The sequence below is a fragment of the Camelus bactrianus genome, chromosome 1 (assembly GCF_048773025.1).
Source record: "Camelus bactrianus isolate YW-2024 breed Bactrian camel chromosome 1, ASM4877302v1, whole genome shotgun sequence".
Classification (NCBI taxonomy): domain Eukaryota; kingdom Metazoa; phylum Chordata; class Mammalia; order Artiodactyla; family Camelidae; genus Camelus; species Camelus bactrianus.
In genome coordinates this window covers 84281571-84301170 of record NC_133539.1, presented here as the reverse complement: position 1 = coordinate 84301170, position 19600 = coordinate 84281571, and the positions used below count along the sequence as shown (strand labels likewise).

General features: G+C 39.2%; 1 protein-coding gene across 4 annotated transcripts in view; it reads right to left on the bottom strand.

Moving 5' to 3' along the window:
• The window catches only part of WDR49 (WD repeat domain 49), a 129775-nt gene extending 110850 nt beyond the window's left edge, over positions 1-18925 (bottom strand). For 2 of the 4 annotated variants that reach the window (XR_012508629.1, XM_045514559.2), the window contains exons 1-2: positions 18735-18925; positions 18152-18399 (exon numbers count right to left, since the gene is read on the bottom strand). Coding sequence is in view for 2 of the 4 variants with exons in the window: in XM_045514559.2 (XP_045370515.2) it covers positions 18152-18319 (168 nt within the window). In the remaining 2 variants the exon portion in view is untranslated. Of the gene's footprint in view, positions 1-18151 lie in introns of all 4 variants that reach the window. The other 2 variants (XM_045514560.2, XM_010952074.3) reach the window with 2 other exon arrangements.
• Between the last annotated feature and the right edge of the window lie 675 nt (positions 18926-19600).

The following is a 19600-nucleotide window of genomic DNA, read 5'->3' as shown; positions in this document are numbered from 1 at the left end:
TTTGTACTGGGCTCTGTGGATTTTAGGTGAGCTGGAAGTTTCCATCCTGAACTTGGCGGAAGATAACTCCATAGAAAGAAAGAAGAAAATCCTTCATTCTAAAAATGAGTTTGCATATACCATGATTTGGTTGTAAACTATATTAGATTCAGCATTAAGTGGCAAAATAATTTATCTTTCAGCCATATTTTAAGATATATATTTAGTTATGCACGCATATACACATATGCATATATATTTAAATTAGTACTAATTCAGTTAGCATCTGGGTTTTATGCCTGCATTTGCCATGACCACAGGCCAGTCAGAACCTCTCCAGGGTTTGAATGAGGGTTCAGTAAGATAATCTGTATATAAGGCCCTCTTTACATTGAACAATTTTATTTAAACATTATTTATTCCTGTTGAAGACACATTCACATCAAGTTAAATTCACAAGCATATGTTTAGTATAGCTAGGGAAATATTAAGAATTTAGGAAATTGGATTTCAATATAAAACATAGAGCACAAAATAATTAATTCTCAGTCCCTTCAACTGAAAATTTAATTAGTATGGCTTTAATAAAATGTTCTTCCCACAGACAGTTTGTTCCAATTTGAATGTAGGCCTTCCAAATAAAAACTACCTAATAGTGTTTTCAAGTATACCCTTTCACTCCTATTAGTCACGATTCTCTGTCCAGTCTTTTTGAGATAAAAAGTACCCCTGCATCTACTAGAACTCCTCTTTTAATAAAAGAGAAGCATGTACGATCCATTAGAAAACATATTCTCATTCAGCCTTTACTAAGATAATATTAATAAATTTATTTTGCTATGTCTATGTAACTATTGAGTGAGAAAATAACCAGCTATTGCCTTCAACTGTTCTTGCAAGAAATGTACCCAGAATGTCTGGTTGATTTTCTTAGCAAGCACAACTTTAGACCTTTAGAAAATCTTCCTGTCTTCCTGACTCTTTTTCAAAGAATATTTAAAAAATCATTTCCTTTTGCCTAGAAAGCATTTTCTGCAGCTACAGTCAGTTCTTGTGACCCATCTTTTATTTTTAAAGAAAAAAAAAAAAGCATGAATTCTGTAAAATTCCCTTCAGCTTTTGAGCTTTGTTAAAATTTGGATTTCACTGTAACTTATATAAAACCTGAGCACTAAACCGAAGTGTAAACTTCCAAAAGTATACCCTTTTTAAGAAAACTGACAGCCCTTGTTTCATCAAAAAGAGATGCTTTCAATCAGCAACATGTGAGTGTGCCAACACATTTTAAAAATCATTTATTTTTACACAAAAAAATTCATGTTTAGTATAGAAAAAACAAAATATAGATAAGCCAAAATTAAAATCCTCATAATGGCATCAGCTTATCAGATTTTTTCCTAGACAGGAATAGAAATACTGTGCATTATTTACCAAATGGTGTCATGATTTCCTTATCTTTGTGTCCTGCCTTTTCCACTTTACATCAACCATGAAGCTTTGCCTTGCACAACATATATTAATGGCCACACAGTTTTCTATGGAGAAGGCATACAATGTATTAAAAATTTCAGTTGTTCCCAGTGCTTTACCCTTTCATATCAGCAACCCTGCAACAAACATTTCTGCACATATATCTTTGGCTTAGCCGTCCAGTTATTTCCTGAGGGAAATTCCCTAGAAGCAGAATTGCTAAGTCAAAGAATTTGCACATTCTTGAAGTTTTTGATATATTTTGCCAAATCTTCCTCCAAAAGACTGAACACATTTACATTTCCATTAACAAAGTATGAGACCGCCTATACCCAAGACCCGCACCAAGCTGGGGTCTTCACACTCCTCTTAAGAGTCATCAACCAGTTTCTAAAAATCACTTCCAGGAAGCCTGAACATTTACATACTTGCTGGCAAAACAGAGCAAACATTCCCAAAGCAAGCACTCAATTCTTTCAAAATCTGCCAGCTCTTAGAAATGTTATTTATGTGTGTTTTTTCCATAACTCTTTCCTGTAGCAATATTTTATCATGAAATGAGGAAAGGAAATTTTTCTTCTAACTCTGTACGAAACAGGGATTTGCCCAAGACTAGAATACAAGTCCCACTTTGAAACAATGGAAAGAGCATAATCCAACTTGGTCAGAAACCTGGGTATTTTCTCCTTTGTCAAAGCTCGTAGTAGGTTAACATGTCTCTGATCCAAGTTTCACTGCCCTTACCCGTTAGTGAATATTTACTTTCAGATTCTGAAAATCAAATGGTGAGGTGTGAGCCACTTAGAGAAATATTTCCATCCATCCATCCATCCACTGATCTATCTATTAATAAATATATATTGAGCATGTACACCATACAAGGTAGCATGAGGCAGATTCTTTTATTCATTCGTTCAACAAATACTTCTTAAGTGCCTGATCTGTGCCAAACACTATTCTAAGCACTTAGCACCAGCTCTGAATAAGATAGTGGAGGTCTATGCTCTTCAAATGCTTACACTGCAGTAGGGAGCCCAAGAATGCTGATCACAACAGATGACATGTGGCTCTAGGTTACCAGAAGTAAAAAGATCACAAAAAATCACACTATTATTTTGCCTAATTTCAAACTGAATTTAGCATTTAAGCATGTCAAAAACATTCCATGAACTGAAATCTTGCACAGACCAGAAATCCTCTTTAGTCTGAAAACTTTTTCACCACCTGCCCCGACCCTTGGGATAATTAGAATTTTGCACTGCTTCCTTTCCTCTATATAAAAAATAGCTTCTAATAGGATCTCAGAATCTTATTTTCCCAAGAACTTGCTAGTTTTATTAAGCACTTCACCAAAAATAGTATTTCTTCTGTCAAATATTCAGCATGCTTTTGGGGTAATGTTCTGTGACAGCTGAATGAGGATACACTATCAAAATGCACCCTTTGCCCAGTTCCTATAATTAAATTTAAAATTAACATGCTGCTTCCTCATGCTTCATTCTGTTGCACTTGCCTCAATTTCCCTTGGTTCTAAAATGCATTGGTTATGAATATGTATTAAAGTTTGCTGTCAAAGCCTGTGAACATCTTCTGGAGCAGAAGATGAGATGTGTTATTTCAAAACATGCATCAGTTTATATCATCCCCTGCAATTTTCACCTACCAACGAACGTTCATAGGAGACTGAACAGCAGAACAGAAGGGACTCGTCTGCCAGCCAAAGTTCATATTGCTCTTTTCTCTCACTTCAGTGGATTTTAGTTGGTTTCAATTTTCATTGATACTATGATATCAATGATTCAAAAGCTCACCAGTCTGAATGGAGTTAAAATTTTGTGACTAGCAAAGACACAGGCCTCGAAACCCCTGTACTGAACTTGAAATGGTTTGGAACTAAAAGCTCCCGAACCAAAAATTCAACAGTTAGATTTCGTACCCACCTGGTAAATTAGAGGTGAATTGCAGCTGCAAGATTAAAAAAAAAAAAATCTATAAATCTATCTTCCTCTTTTAAATAAAAATCATAATTTCTGGGATATGTAACTGTCTATATCATTTTTCCCTAAGTCTATGGAAGTCTTTAATTTTCTGCTTTAGACCTTAATGATGTTTATCACTATCGTCTGTTTGCCTAGGCTTAGAAGCCTCGGGGATGAGCCTGACCATTGCAACCAAGAGACAACTGAACTTCACTGATCTTTATTTGGAAATATCCTTACAGCAGGATAAATATATATTGTTTTTAAAAAACAACTGCAGTCTCTTCATTGGAAACCGTAGATGGAGTCAAAAAATTGCGTGCATCCATGAGTTTCATGCATGTTAGAGCTGGAAGGAAGTTTAAAAAATCTATACCAAACCCTTCATTTATTTTTTTTTAATTTTTCTACAGTTTTAAAGGTTACACTTCATTTGCAGTTATTACAGAATATTGGCTATATTCCCCATGTTGTGCAATACATCCTTGTAGCCTGTCCTACACCCAATAGTTTGTACCTCCCACTCCCCCACTCCTAATTTACCCTCCACTCCCCCAACTGGTAACCACTAGTTTGTTCTCTGTATCTGTAAGTCTGCTTCTTTTTTTGTTCTATTCACTAGTTTGTTGTATTTTGGGGGTTCCACATATAACTGTTATCATAGAGAATTTGTCTTTCTCTGTCTGATTTATTTCACTTAGCATAATGCCCTCCAAGTCCATCAATGTTGCTGCAAATGGTAAAATTCCCTTCTTTTCTATGGCTGAGTAGTATTTCATTGTATATATATGCCACATCTTCCTTATCCATTCATCTATTGATGGACACTTAGGTTGCTTCCATATCTTGGCAATTGTAAATAATGCTGCTATGAACTTTGGGTTCTTTTTGAATTAGTGGTTCTGGTTTGTTTGTTTGTTTTTCAGATATATACCCAGGAGTGGAATTGCTGGGGCATACGGTAGTTCTATTTTTAGTTTTTTAAGAAACCTCCATACAGTTTTCCACAGTAGCTACATCAATTTACATTCCCATCAACAAGGTACAAGCTAAAACCTTCATTTAAAAACAAGAACCTGAAGCCCAGGAAGTTAAAAAGACTTCTCTGAGGTCACATAACTCACTGTCGCCACAAATAGGCCTACAACCAAGGATTTCCAATTCCTGACCACTTTCATCATTCCACAAACATGCTGACTTCAAGAAAATCCGATTCTCTTTAGGGTAACTCATTCATCAACAAACTAGAAAAATATGAGGTTGGAATATGCACACCCAAATGGTCTTACGGAATTTTGATTAAAGCTATTTACTTAGAACCCTAAAGTTTCTGATAATATACATAAAGTTTATGTAGGGACTCTGAATCAATAAGTAAGCAGGAAATGACTAAAAAGTCACAAAGATTCCAACCCAGGTTCTAGGGGAAATTTTTTTCAACCAAATTATCAGCTCCTTCCTATTCTTGTAACTTTCTCAGACCAGAAAGCCAACACTTCAATCTCTGACCATTTTACTCACTCCTTTGAGTATGGCCAGGGATCATTTCACCCTTTTATCCCAAGTGTCAAGTGAAACAATAGCCCTGGAAAAGCATTTTCTCCATGCCTACACCCAGGCTGCTGAACACTGATGGGCAAATATCAGAGAAATGGGCAGAATGGTGCCATCATAATAAAACACATGGTTGCCAACCTCAAAAAGTCCCTCCCACACTGCTAGGAATTCCATGTTTCCTCGCTGAACTCTTAACTCTCATTCTTCAGCCATCTACTTCATAATTTCCCTGTCCGTTTCTAATAGAGACATTTGACTTCTGATCCACAGAAATGAAGGAGAGGAAGGAGGAAGAGGAGGAGGAAGACATCAGCCATATTGGAACTTCCTCGTTCCTTTGCACACACGCAGAGATTGATCTGCATCTGCAGCCATTTCCCTCCTTCCTGTGACAACAGAAATTCTCCTGTTTCCTGGCTATGTCCTTTCCCATCACCTCAGAGAATCTCTTCTATCATCATTCTCTTGCTCTCTATGGAGTCCTTTTCATCAGCATTTCAACATAATCAAAGCACATGAACTGCTAAAAGTCTTCCCTTGACATTACCATCTGCTTTTAGCTACTGCCCCATCCTCCTTTCAGAGAGCCATCTTGAAGGAATCATGTTCACACACTGTCTCAATTTTCTCTCCTCCAACTTACTCAACCTTTGCAAGCCAGCTTCTTTCCCTTCCCCGCTACTGAAGCTGCATTACCAAGATCAAAAGCCTGTAGCTAACTCTTTCAGTGGTTTCTTTCTTTCCAGTTCTAAAGTGGAATGTGTACCAGGTTAATATTTGATGCCAAAATATCTTTGGTTGAGAAAATTTCTTAGGATTCCCATTTAGTTGGAAAGTGAAATCTGAGGCACATGAAAGCCATCAATCGAGAAGAGAAGAATTTGGCACTTGTTTTTGTTTAATTAAACAGACAGGAAGAGAATAGTGTCAGAAAGAGGAGGTGGACAGGATGGGAGACAACAAGATGGCAGAGGATGGCAATAAAGGGCCATTGGGAAAATCCCATAGGCAACATAGCTAAAGTGACTTTATATATAAACATATGTTAGCATCTCACGGGCCTCCTTCCATGTGGCTTCAAACCACCAGGACACAGCTCCTCGACATATGGACATACCTTTAATCTTCTCCTCAGCTCTTCTGCTGAAGAATTTGTCTTTCATGACAAGCTGCTTTTGGAGTTCTTCCTTCTCCAGAACTTTACAATAGTCTAATTATACCACATCAATAATGGAAGAAGCTCCAGTCTTATTTTCGGCAGCATTTACCAATGTCTGTTCATTGACCAAAGTCCACAGTTGATCAAGGTTGATGGTTGGGCAGAAGCTCTGCCAGAAAGCAAGGAAGTGAGAAAAGATTGGTGGAAACATGTAAAAAGGATGTGAGAGCCAGCCTGAAGGGGGCCACACTGGCTAAATTTGGGGCAATTTCAGTATTAAAAAGAAAAATCATGGTAATAGGTAATAATGCATTGAACAGAATAAATGAATCCGTGGGTCTGTAGTAACACCCAAGATACAGAGAGAGAGAAAGAGAGAATGGGAGGAAGAGAAAAAAGGGAGTGAGAAAGAAGAAGCTTTTTTCTTACAGAGGAACGCTATACTGAGAATAGATAAAGATCAGTAGAATTTAAAAGTCACCATTTTCCAAGCACCAATGTATTCATTGTTTCAAGCAAAGATCATCAATTAATGCTCAAACTAATGGGTGAAAGTTGTTGAAGAATACTCCAACACAACATCGAGGCACCCACAGGTGCCTTTACTAAGTAGACCTCTAGTGGACCCACTGCAATTAAAGGATTCAACTTATAGCATCACCAATAACAGGAAAAATTCACATGCTGTGCCTCTGAAGAGGTGTCATTCAAGAGGTGGACGTAACATCTGTGTCATTCAAGAGGTGGACGTAACATCTGTGTCATTCAAGAGGTGGACGTAACATCTCTTATGTAGCCTTGCCAAAAATGGTGAACCTAAATCTAAGAGTGAAGAATCAATAAGAAAATCCAGGTTGTGAGATGTTCTAGACATCTGACATGACTCTTCAAAAATGGCCATGTCATGATAGGTAAGAAAACGTAGGAGAATTCTTCTTGATTAGGGGAAACTAAAAAGACATGTCAACTAAAGGAAATGTGTGAGTCTGGAAGGGAGCTGTAAGGAAAAAAAAAAATATGGAAGACATTATCAGGACAAATAAGGATATTTTAATATAGACCTTTTTTTTAATATAGACCTTTTTTTGTTAGGTAATATATGAAGTTAAATTTCCTGGGTAAGATAATTTCATTATGGTAATTTAGAAGAATTTTTTTGTTCCTAGGAGATACATTTTGAGCTAATTGGGGTAAACTATCATCATGTCTGTATTCACTTTTAAATGACTGAGGTAAAACCATGTGCCATGATCTGAATATCTGTGTCCCCCCAAAATTCACATGTCAAAATCTTAATGCCCAACATGATAGTAATGGGAGGTGGGGCCCCTGGGAGGTAATAAGGTTATGAAGATGGAGCCCTCAAGGATGGAATTAATGCTCTTATAAAAGAGACCTCAGGGAGCTCCCTAGCCCCTTCCATCTTGTGAAGACACAACAAGAAGTCTGCAGTCTGAAAGAGGGCCCCCACCCAACCATGCTGGCACCCTGATCTGACTCCCAGCCACCAGAACTGTGAGAAATAAATTCTTGTTGTTTACAAACTACACATTCTGTGATATTTTGTTATGCCTGAAAGGACTAAGACACTATATATATATATATATATATATATATATATCTCCACATTGTGTGTATATACACACATATATACACATGTATGGAGAGAGAGAGAGAAAATAAATGTAGCAAAACATTAACATTAACAAAACATTGTTGAATCTGGATGGAGGGTATATGGATGTTCACTATACTCATCTTTCCACTTTTAATATTTCTAGGTTTGATATTTTTCAAAATAAAGAGTTCAAGGAGAAAAAAATACTCGTTCCTCTGCCTGTATTCCGCAACTCAGTGTATGTGCCTTAATAACCCCAACTGACCAACAAGTTCTGTGCATCACAGCTCCGAATCTCTCCACCAAGCTCTTCTGCACAGGCCGCCCATTGTACCAGCCTTCTAAGTGCCCTGCACCTCCCTTCTGCTCTTCTCCCACCTCCACCCCCAAATCACTTTCCAAAAATACAGCCTTAGTGATTATTTCCAAAGTGCCACTCCCATCACGTCACTCCCATGATTAAAAACATGTCAGTGGCTCCCTGCAGTCCCCAAAATGTCTGTCTCTTTAACACGGTTCCCCAGGGCCCTCCTCATGACTCTGGTTGGGTGCTCCAGCCTCATCTTTTACTCTTCTCCCCTTTGCAGATGAGTTTTCTGACTCTTTCAAACGGATGCCTGAAAGCACCACACTACTTCTGCTCAACTGAACTTTGAACTTCATAACCTCTTTCTAAAAATCTACTCCTCCAACACCCATTTACCTGCTTGAGTGATGCCCTTCCATCAGATGGCAGCCTGAATGTTACTTCCTCCAGGAAGCCTTCCTGGAGGCCCTTTCCAATGTGAGCTATGTGTCCCCCCCCCCACATGGCTCACTCTTCAGAGCACTAAGTGATTATAGAATAACTCCAAGTTTACTTGTCAGTATAGCCCTCAGTTGAGGGGAGGTCTGGATCTCAGTGGTTTTTAATTTCCACAGGGTAAACATTCAATAAATATCTGTTGTAAGAATCAATAAATGAATAAACATATTGTTAATATTCTCTCCTATATTGTAGAAGAGGCGTTCATCTGTTTTACCAATAATGGCAAGTTTGGGGACAGGGTCAGACAAGTGAACAATGGTTGAGTTATAGAAAAATACTGTGTAAAATCATGTTGGACAGTTAGAAATAAGTTTGAGTAAAGTTTAGAGTTGTTCACCAAGAGAGAAGAGATCAAAATGGATATCACACCACTTTGGGTGATGTTCTGGTTCTGCCAACAACTCAAATGGACCTGGACAAATCTCTTCTTTTGAATTTTTGTTTCCTCACCTGTCAAATAAAGGCAGTAAAAAATAGCTCTCTATAGTCTCTCTCAATGCTAAAGCTCAGTGAAAGGAAGATGATGGAGAAAACCACTTAACAGAAAGACAAAGTATCTATAAATGGTGCTGCTTCTCAATTCAGCGTCGTTAAACCATACATTTAGAAAACAGCAGCACTGAGTCTTTAGGTGATTGGGATATCCCGATGTTTTAATAAAATTTACCTTCACGTTGAACTGTGGTATAGGGAAGGAGCCCACAAAGTCATCTGCCATACTTCACCCTGCTACAAGAGCAGTTCTGTTTTCCCATAATTGAGACCTTGACACGCACACAAATACGCGTATTTTTCATTTTAGACTATGATCATGCACTGTTCTACAATTTTCTTTTTTTCACTGAACAGTAAATCTTGGCAGTTTTATGTCTTCCTTATTCTTTTTAATAGCTGAGTAGAAGGAGTATGCCATAATTTATTTACCCATTCATTTATTGATGAATATTTGGGCTGTTTTAAATACTCCATTTTATTGTCAGTATTACAATGAGTATTTTCATACATGTGTTTTTCTGCACTTGTCATGATTTATTTAGGACAGCTTGTTGAATTGGAATCGCTGGTTCAAAAAGTATACACTTGGTACGTTTTACATTTTACATTTGATGTATTCCAGAAAACTGCCTCCCAAAAAAGCTTTGATGGTTTACAATCTTAGTGATAGTGCCCATTTCCCCTTTTCTTTGCCAACCATAGTAAATATTATTGATCTTTTTAATCTTTGCTAAGCTGATGAATGAAAAAGGGTGTCTTTTTTGATGAGAGTTTCAAATCCAATTCCTGATGAGTTTGAGTATCTTTTCACACGACTGGCAGCTATTTACGTGGCGCTCTTCCTTGAATGCACCACATATAATATATTAAATAAATTAAATGTAAAATAAAGCTATATGTGATATATGTGCATCTGTGGTTAGAAATGAATGAAAAATATACTGGATGGCTGCAGCATTACGAGTAGTTACTCAGGGTAGCGCAGTTGCTGGGGCTGGACCATCGTAAGAGGGGAATTTCATGCGAAACTTTGATTTTTTACAATGAAAATAACGCATTCCTTCTAACTTTTTTTAATGATAAAAGGACTGTCAAATAAATAGGAATCATTAAAACCAATGAAACTGTGTACAACTGGCTACACCCTCTTTTTCCGTTTGTTTGCTTCTCCTCTTTCTACTCCCAGGAAATCACCCTGCTTCTTTATTTATTGTATCAACTCCGTTGTTTCTCTGCCCCCTTGAAGAATTTCCCCACGATCCTGTCTTGGACCCTCTGCTCCCTCCTCCAGATGCTCTCATTGCACCCATGGCCTCCACCCTCCGGGATCTCGTACTGGCTTCTCTCTGACAGCCTCATCCTCCTACTTGGCTCAAATGGTACTTAATCAGAGCTTCTGTAATTAGGGCAAGGAAAGGAACAGACAGGAGCTATGAGGAGAGAAAACGGGAACATGATAAGGTGCTTCAGCCTGGTTGCTGAAAGAAGGCTTTCTTACAGTGGTATTTAAACACGAAGTATGAGTAGGAGTCAGCTGGAGACTGAGGGGAGGGAAGCAGGAATAGTCCAATCTGAGGCAGCAGCATTTGATAAGTCATAAAACAGGAATGCTGTTAAAGCATTCGTCACTAAAATATGACCAGCATGAACAATTTGGGTAATGTTCCAGTGTCAGATAATTTTGTGAGTGACTTGTTGGAACCATAATCAACTGGATAACTGTGGGAAGAAGAGAGGGGGTTGAAGCGGGAGGCAAGAATTCCCTTGAAAGAAATGGATGTTCCCATTCTTTGCAGCCCTGAGGAAGGAAAGTGGAGAAGTAGGTCTTACATTAAAGCCAAGGAAAAATATTTTCTGGGGCCAATAATCAGTCTGGCCTCCAAGCTCTAAGAAATGAGCAATCTGGTATATTTCCAGGGGGACTGAGGGGCGACAAGTAGCCCCTTGGCCATATAAATGTGGCCAGAAGTGGACCAATTTAGTCAGATATCATGAGAAAGGTCTGAAACAGCATTGTCCAATAGGACTTTCTGTGATGAAGAAAATGGTCTATAATCTTCACTATCCAATGTGGTAGCTACTAGCCACCTGTGCCTGCTGAATACTTTAAATGTGGCTGGTGCTTGTGAGGAACTGAATTTTTTATTTTATTAAATTCTAATTTTATTTCGTTTTAACTTAAACAGCCACATGTGGCTCATGGCCGCCATACTGGATAGACTGGAGCAAGACCTGGGCTCAGATGCGTTGAGAAAATTAGGGAGGGAGAACATGGGAGGTGATGGAATAGAGGAAAACGGTATTCCTGAAAGTCCTCAGCAGAGAGTCAGGCGCCCAGAGAATGAAGATGTAATGAGAGTCTCAACTGTAATCTGACAGTGAGACACGATGAGGGAAGAAAAGATGGGAGGGGCTTGGGCCTGAGCAAGCCTGAGGCAGAGCTTCAGGGCAAGGTCAGAAAGCCCCAAGGGACAATTCAGAGGGCTCCTATTTCTAGCAACAGAGTTGGTGGGGTCTCATCTCATCATTGGGTGTGCTACACCTGCTAACACAAGACAAATGTGAAATCAAAATTGCACAAATTATAGTTCTTCAGCTGTCTGTTTTCTTCATTTTTCTTTTTTAATCTTCAGGAAATTTGAAAAGGTAGGCTGTGCCCTTGGCCTAAAGCTCTGGCTAAGCTGATACACTTCAAATGAATAGCTGTAAGACCTGTTCTGAAAGCACAAGAGAAATTCGAAAAGGCGTGGAGCTGCTAGAACTTGTCACTAAATTGAGCACAAAGGCAGCAGTGTTTGAGGAAGACCGATTTTTCACACGTTGACGTCAACTTCACATGCTTGTGTTCTCGTAATGCCATCATCTGCTAACCTCACCCATGAATTCTAGCAACTCCAACAAAACCACCAAAGAACTCCTCTGTTGTTTCCAATGGGGACCGCTGCAATGCTGTTTGATTTGTCTTCACATTATTACCTTCATGCTGAGGAGGGGGACCTGCTGGGTTCACTGCCTTTCTGCTGCCATCAAAAATAGGGTTTTTTAGATTTCACTAAGGGAGTTGGGGTGAAAAATGCTCTGACCTGCTGCCTTTGTTCAGCAGGTGATGAACTGACTGAGATTGTTGAATGCACTCTGCACTATGGAATAGAGTTATAGATTAAGTTTTTCCGGTTTACTTTCTCACAAGCCTCCACTGAGATGCCTTTAGAAAGGAAAAAAATAATGATAAAAAAATAGCAATAGGTTTTTCTTATCTTTCCCTATTATTCTTTCGCCCTTTCCTGCATTGATTTTATTATAGGAGTTGTTGACTATCTGCTGATTATGCATTAATTCTAAGTTACCAAGGCACAGTGCCTGTGTGCTATTAACTTGACATGCTCGTTTTGTTAATGAAGTCCTTATCCTATGGGATTCCTGGTCCTTAGAGCAAATCCCAAAGGGAGGCTGCCTGATGGCCAGAGGGAGCCACACCATACAGTGGGCTGGAAAGCTGACAATCTACCCTGGAGCCCTGGCTCTGCTCCATGGGGTAATTCAATTAAATATCCTTGAGCTTCATTCTCTTTATGTGTAAATAGGAAATAAAAATGTCCGCGCATTTCAGGCTGGTGAAAGGATCAAACAACATGATACCTACAGAAGTGCTTTATAAAATCTTACCATGATTCAAAGATATTAAATTTTTACTCATCATTTTTACCTACACTGATTTCCAGAAAGAGCTTTTGTTCAGTTACCGCAGAAGGTTCATTGGCAGTTGGAGCATTAAAGCAAAGATAAAAGAACAAGAGTCGTCTAATGAAAACAGAAGATAATTGTTACAGAAAAATCTATGTTAAGAATAGTTGTATCAACTGAACACTAAATTTAGCTTTGAACTTCCTGGCAGGAAAGGCAAAACACAAAACACCATTAGGCACATGACTTTTCTTAATCTACAAATTGAAGCACTCTGGTTTGTTAGGAGAGATGGAAATTCTCCTCTCATTAAACTCTAAGGATCATAGATGGATTGTTTCGTGGGCACACACCTGCCTCCACTTTATAGTTGCCCCTGCAGTTGGGATGTGAGGCTGGCTCACAAAACCCTTGCCCCTTCTCCTTCTTGCTCTTCCCTCTGCGACTAGCTTAACATATGGCCAGCGTGGAAGATGGAAGGTGCCAGGTACCAGAATCCCTACTTGGAGCTGCCCACTAATTAGAAATATCTGCTTTCTATTTCATAAAAGCAAGAAAGAAACTTCTATCATGAATATGCTATTCTGTATTTTACATAGTTTGCACACTCTATAAAAAGAAAGATTTTTGAATTTTGAACTTTATCGGATACCACCATATACAGAGATTTTAACTATCTGTTTTACTTTAAAAACATTTTTTAAGGAACTTTATGGACTGTCTCATATTTTGTCAGAAACAAACAAAATCTAACAGTTCTGAGGAAAGGAAATGAAACAAAGATGGGTGATTTTATTTATGCATTTGAGATGGTGATGTCTGGGGGAGAAAAGGAAAAAGCAAGAGATAAGAATAGTTCTTGTACAAGAGACATGTTCAGGAAGTCCTGTCCACTTGGGTAACTTAATAGGGAAGATACAATGTGCAATGAGAAGGCGGGTCCCTGATGAACTGGAGGTCCCTGACAGCTTAGAAGGAAGGATAAACAATGGTAAGGCAGGAAAGGGCTGAGTTGGACTGTCTGTACTCCCATCGAGTCCAGCCTGCCTGGCAGGGCATCAGAACCCCCAGCTCTGTCCTGTTGGTACAAGGAAGCATTGTTCACAGACCCTGCTTTAGAACCCGTCTACAGGAATCTTGAGAATTATATAAAGATAATCAAGTATGAAGATACCATAAATTCTGTGGATCTAATCATTTATTACAGCTCAAGCATAATTTTCAGACCTGCAGACTGCCTCCCGAACGTCTCTGGCCTTTTGAGATGAAGTCAGCACAAGCGCATTGTGCTTAGATTCCATTCACCCCCAAGAGGGGTTGGTTCTGAGAACCCTCCCGGAACCTCTCTGGGGACTTCTGGTAGGATTTTTACCATGCCTTTCTCACACTGAACAGCTCTGGCCCTTCCTACTTTAAGCACAAATAGTTCACCTTCTACATGTGGGTTGGGAGGTTTCATTCGTAGCTATTTAGACTAGAGATTTAGCAGGGCTTAGGCAAACCGCAGCACGGAGTAGACAGGGTAGGGCCAGGCCTTGGCTCTGGGCCCACAACCAGGGCCAGAAAGGACATGCCAGGAGGTGATACTGCAACCAAGCAGGACCCTGTGGGGCCTTCCCAGGACAGACCTCCCTCCCCCATATCCTCTGCGTTAGCTCCTCTCTGAAGTACTTAGATAATAGTATCTGATGCACATTTCCTGAGTTGTTTTACAGATATGAAAACCCAACCAGATAGAAGAAATTAACTACTTGATGATCATGAGCACACAGCCCCCAGACCTACTGGCACCTAAGAATTGATAATGTTAATCCCTGTGACTCCCCTGTTATCATGCCATTAGCCAATCAGAGAATTGTGCAGGAGCTGATCACATAGCCTGCCACCCCTTTCCTCACCTGGCCTTTGAAAATGCTTTCCTGAAACCCATCGGAGAGTCTGGATGTTTTGAGCACTGGATGCTCAGGACTTCTTGCTTGGCGCCCTGCAATTTCCTTCTGCACAACCTGGTGTCAGTAGATTGACTTTACTGAGTGCAGACGAGTGGACTCAAGTTTGGCTTGGCAACAATACAGACACAGTTGCTAAACAGGGGCAGGTCAGGACCCAATCCAGTGAGGCCAGCAGTGCAGGCAAACTATAGACCCAGGCCAAATAGACAGCAAGGCTTCCAGGATCAGAGAGTAGACTGCCCTGACAGAAAGCGGTCAACGACGGAGAATTCAAGGAAAGAAATATTCAGGAACCTACGTAGCCACAATCTTGGAAGAAAGTCAGTATATACTGAGTCTCAGTGGGGCTCTTCCAAAATTCCATTTCCCTTGGACCATAATTTTACTTCTTGAGATTCCTATATAATCAGCAAATCACAGCCATCCTTCCTTACACAGTACTGGCTTTTGAAGTATCTAAGAAAACGCAAAATATGTTTGACATTAAAATAATATGAATATCCAGAGACTGTATCATTTCTCTGAGACTTCTAAGTGCTATAGGAAAGTTTGAGTAACAAGCATTTTACAATTCTATGAATAATACCCATCTCATTCCCTTCAGGCTGATATACGGTTTTTGGACACATCACTTAAAAGCAAAAGAAATCCACAAGTTACTCTTCTAGGACTTCTATCCAGATAACTTCTTTGTCCTAAAGGAGAGGATCAAGACATCAGTAAAATCTTTATCATGCTAATAAAATATGAAATAAGAGACAGAAAGACAATGTTTTTGTGCTCTTCTTGTGAATTTGTGTCTTTGCCACTCATTGCTTCCGCTTCCTACTCCAACTAAAAGGAACGTAGAAGCATAGTTGTGCTATTCAAAGCTTGTTTTTTTAGGGACATCTATGAGTTAAAGTTAAGAGAATGTTAAAAGCTACATGGTTCAGCCTCTATTCACTGACTATATAATACCCATGTTAACTGAGTACGTTTTCTGTGTCAAGTACTCCTCCAAGTGCTTTCCAGATAATATCTCATTTAATCCTCAAAACAACCCTATTATCCTCATGATAGAAATACAGAAAACTGAGCCCCAGAGAGATGGAGTGGTTTGCACAGTCACACTGTTAAGTGGCAAAATCGGCATTTAAATCCACGAAGTCTGACCCCTGACTTTTAAACACTAAGTGATTCTGACTTATTTATATCATTATACAGTAAACGTAAGTATTCTAGCTTTATTCCTAAATGTTACTACTAAGATTTATATGGCATGTAATCTCATTTGGAAATATATGTGAAACATTCACTACACAACTCAAAGATTCAACCTCCAATTTTTTAATTAAGCATTGCTACTGCCATTTAAGGACATGGACTTTACCTAATACCTGACAACCACTTCAGCCCCAAGTAAACAATCTGGGTACAGAAAACAAAATAAGAGGTAAAAGGATCAACTGCCAGACTCTTGGCATTCCAAGAGCACGTCCTTAGTGATTGGACAACAGATCCTTGCCTTTAGAGTTTTGTGTTGCAGGACAGCCACTGAGGGCAATTTTCCCTTTTATAGCAATTACACCTGTGACCTGTGGGCCCAACACTCATGACAGATGGACTGGACTCCATTGAAATCATCCAGTGCCTCATTCATCTCTAGGTATCCATGCTGTGTATGGAAACTGTGTTGTCTCAAGGGCCTAACTTTTATTCTTGGTAGTACATTTGCCGTTGGATCATCCCACTCTGTGTCTGTTGAGTGTGTTAAAAATGGATGGATTTCCTTCTGTCTTGAAATATGCCTGCGCGGCTCAGTTTCTTTTTTAAAAACTGTCATCAGATTCTCTAGCTTCATGCAAGCTCGGACTAGCAATGGCTTCTCCCCTTTGGTCCATCAGTAGTACCTGCTTTTCCAACTGGTTAATTTCAAAATAAGTGATCCAGCTTTTGCAATATTTAAAGTAAAAAATACATATATCTTGAGATAGAATTGTCCGGTTTCACTTGGGTTCAATCCGGACAATCAGTAATTTGAAAAGAACACCCACCCCCAACCTTCTGTAGCAGTTTCACTGAATCAGCTTTACAATGTCGGCTCTCCTAATAAACCCCAGCATTCAAATTCTTTGTGTTCTTAGCACCAGAACAAAACTGCCACATTTCTGTTCATTCCAGAGTCAAAGCTGTCATAATCTGCTGTTGCGTTTTTCTGAATGTCCTCAAGCTGTCAAAATGTTTCCTATGTCTATCAAAATATGCCAGATTCATCTGGGGCATTGGACATGAGCAGCACGAACATCTAGCAGACAAACAGGGTTGGGTAAACTCAAAATATATGGAGACTAAAAGGAGAAAAGTACAGGGCAGCGCAGGTTTCTCCTACTAAATAGGATAGATTGTATTACAAAGAAATGATTGATACTGTTGGGACATTAATTCATCAACACAGGTAGAATTTAACTTATTCTACAAAACAAGGGTATAGTAGAGTTTCTCAGTGGTTAGTAACTCTTTTTTGGATAGGAAAAGATTAAAATTTCTGCCAGTTAGAAGCCAATCTAACGGTTAGATTTCATCATACATTATTAACTTCAAGGTGATACTCCAAAATATTGTATGTCTGTTTCAAACGAATATGACATTCCCAAGCACCCCCGGAGGACACTCGGAGGCTCTGAGGTCATAATTTAGCCAGTGTAATGAAGTAGAAAGGATGGGGTCTCATGTCTACCTAAGTTCCACAGCATGGAAGATCACTTCCTCCTCTCAGCATGAGAAGCTAGAGATCATTTTGACGTATGTTGTTCATTAGCGTAGCTGCACAACTCCAAATTAAGACAGAGAGTAGGAAACCATTTTATAGTTAAAATTCCTAGGGTTTATTTTATATGTAGAATTAAAATAAAACTTTTACATTTTGTTTCTATTGGCATTGTTCCAATATTTTCAAAAGGAATGGGGAGGCTGGTCCCTCACACGGAACCACAATCAGCTCTGAAAGCAGCCGTGTCACTGGGGGTGAGGCAGGAGGGCCTGTCTGCACACCGGAGGTGCGCATTTACACTTGAAGTGTGCTCCTTCCATGTGACGTGCGAGGGCAGTTACCACTGGGAGTCACCCTAGAGATCTGGCTTTCTCCTCTCACGACTGTAACTTTCTGTTTTCCAAAACCATGTTGATCGCTAAGAAAAATCTTGTCCAAAAATTCATCTTCCTTCCTTGACGGTCATGATATTCCACAGCAGCAATTTCATACTAAATAATATCATTTGACTCAAAGAACAAAGAGGTAAAGTTACTCTGGTGTTAAACCCAAGTCTGACCAGTTCTTTTCAATTCCCTGTTTTAGCCATTAAATGTTTTTTTGTTTTTTGTTTTTTAATTGAGAAACTGTCTTTCTGTTTCATCCCGGTCTCCTTCATGAACAGTGCAAACTCTCCCGTAAATAAGATTAACACATACCTGGAAAGCCCGCTGTATTTGGACAAAGTCGCCCACGCTGAGTTGGTTTTCGAGGAAGGCTGTGCCGACGTCTTCCTCTGCAGGCGCGCCTTCTGAAGTTCTCTCCCGGCCCTTCGGTCCAGGCTGGGACCTGCGATTGAACTCCTGGGTAGCATTCTGGCAACTCATAATGGCTTCACCTCTTTTCAGCAGCCTTCAACTCTCTCTACAAGTTTCTTTTTTTTTTTTTTCTTTTCCTCAACAAGTGCCTTTGAAACGAAACAACTTAGCAATAGAATTCCAAAATAAAAGTACATTTCAAGGCACTCAATTAAGAGGTCAAATGTTCAAGCCTCCCCTCTCCCCCAAACGTAGGGAATGAAAGCTCTCAACACCCACACTTTCTTAATTCCACAGTTTATTTTCAAAATCCACAGTCAAATTGTTTTAAAACACCCCTTCCTCATACGCTGTTTAACCTGGCTCGATTTAAAAAACGTGTGAAAGTTTCCCCTGTGTTTATAGCAACTGACACAGAGCGCAATGTCTAATACTCATTTTAAATACATTAGGAAAGCAGTTTCTCAAAACCTCTTTGACTAACCTTGCTTCTATTCACATGTTGTGGTTTTAAACTCCACTTTCTTGTCTGGAGGCCTGAGTTAGGTGACAGAGCTGCTAGGTTTCCATCCCAGTGAAGTGCTGGCCAGCGAAGGCCACCTTCCCTGCAGCGCGGGCTTGTTTGTTCCCTCAGCCCGCTGCCTCTGTGTGCCTCCCGGCAACCAACAAAAAGCCAACGGAAACTTTTCCTTTTCCTCCTCCCCTTGACCTCCCAGCTAATGACTGACCTCAGGGTTTGAATATATAATGTAAATGGTGAGTCTTTTAAAAAGGACTGTTCAGCCCACTAACTCATTTTTTTTTAAACTTCGTCACTGTATTGTTTAAAGATAACTTTTATAAATATATTTTCTATGAAGCGTGTTATGTATTATGAAGCAAGATGATTAGTCAAAGAGAGCGATAAATTTAGGAATTTCATGTTTTCCGTATTATAAAAAAGTTTTATTCTTATTTAATAAGAATCCATTCCTAACTTATGGTGAAAAAGAATATGAAAATGAATATATGTATGTACATGTATGACTGAAGCATTATGCTGTACACCAGAAATTGACACATTGCAAACTGACTATCTTCAATAAAAAATACATATACAAAAAATAAAAAATAAATGATTTTACACCTTCAAAAGAAAGAATCCATTTCTGACATTCTCTTTGCATTTGTTTCTATGCATATAAAATGGAGACGGTTAACCAACGTGTTCAATTCACTGAAAATGTGGGGGGAAAGCAGAGCATCACATAATATAATAAATCTTACGATAAAACTACTTACAGGACCATCAGCTAATATTAATGGAAAGGAGAGGGAAAGGAGCCATTAACGTGTTGTTTTAGGATTTAC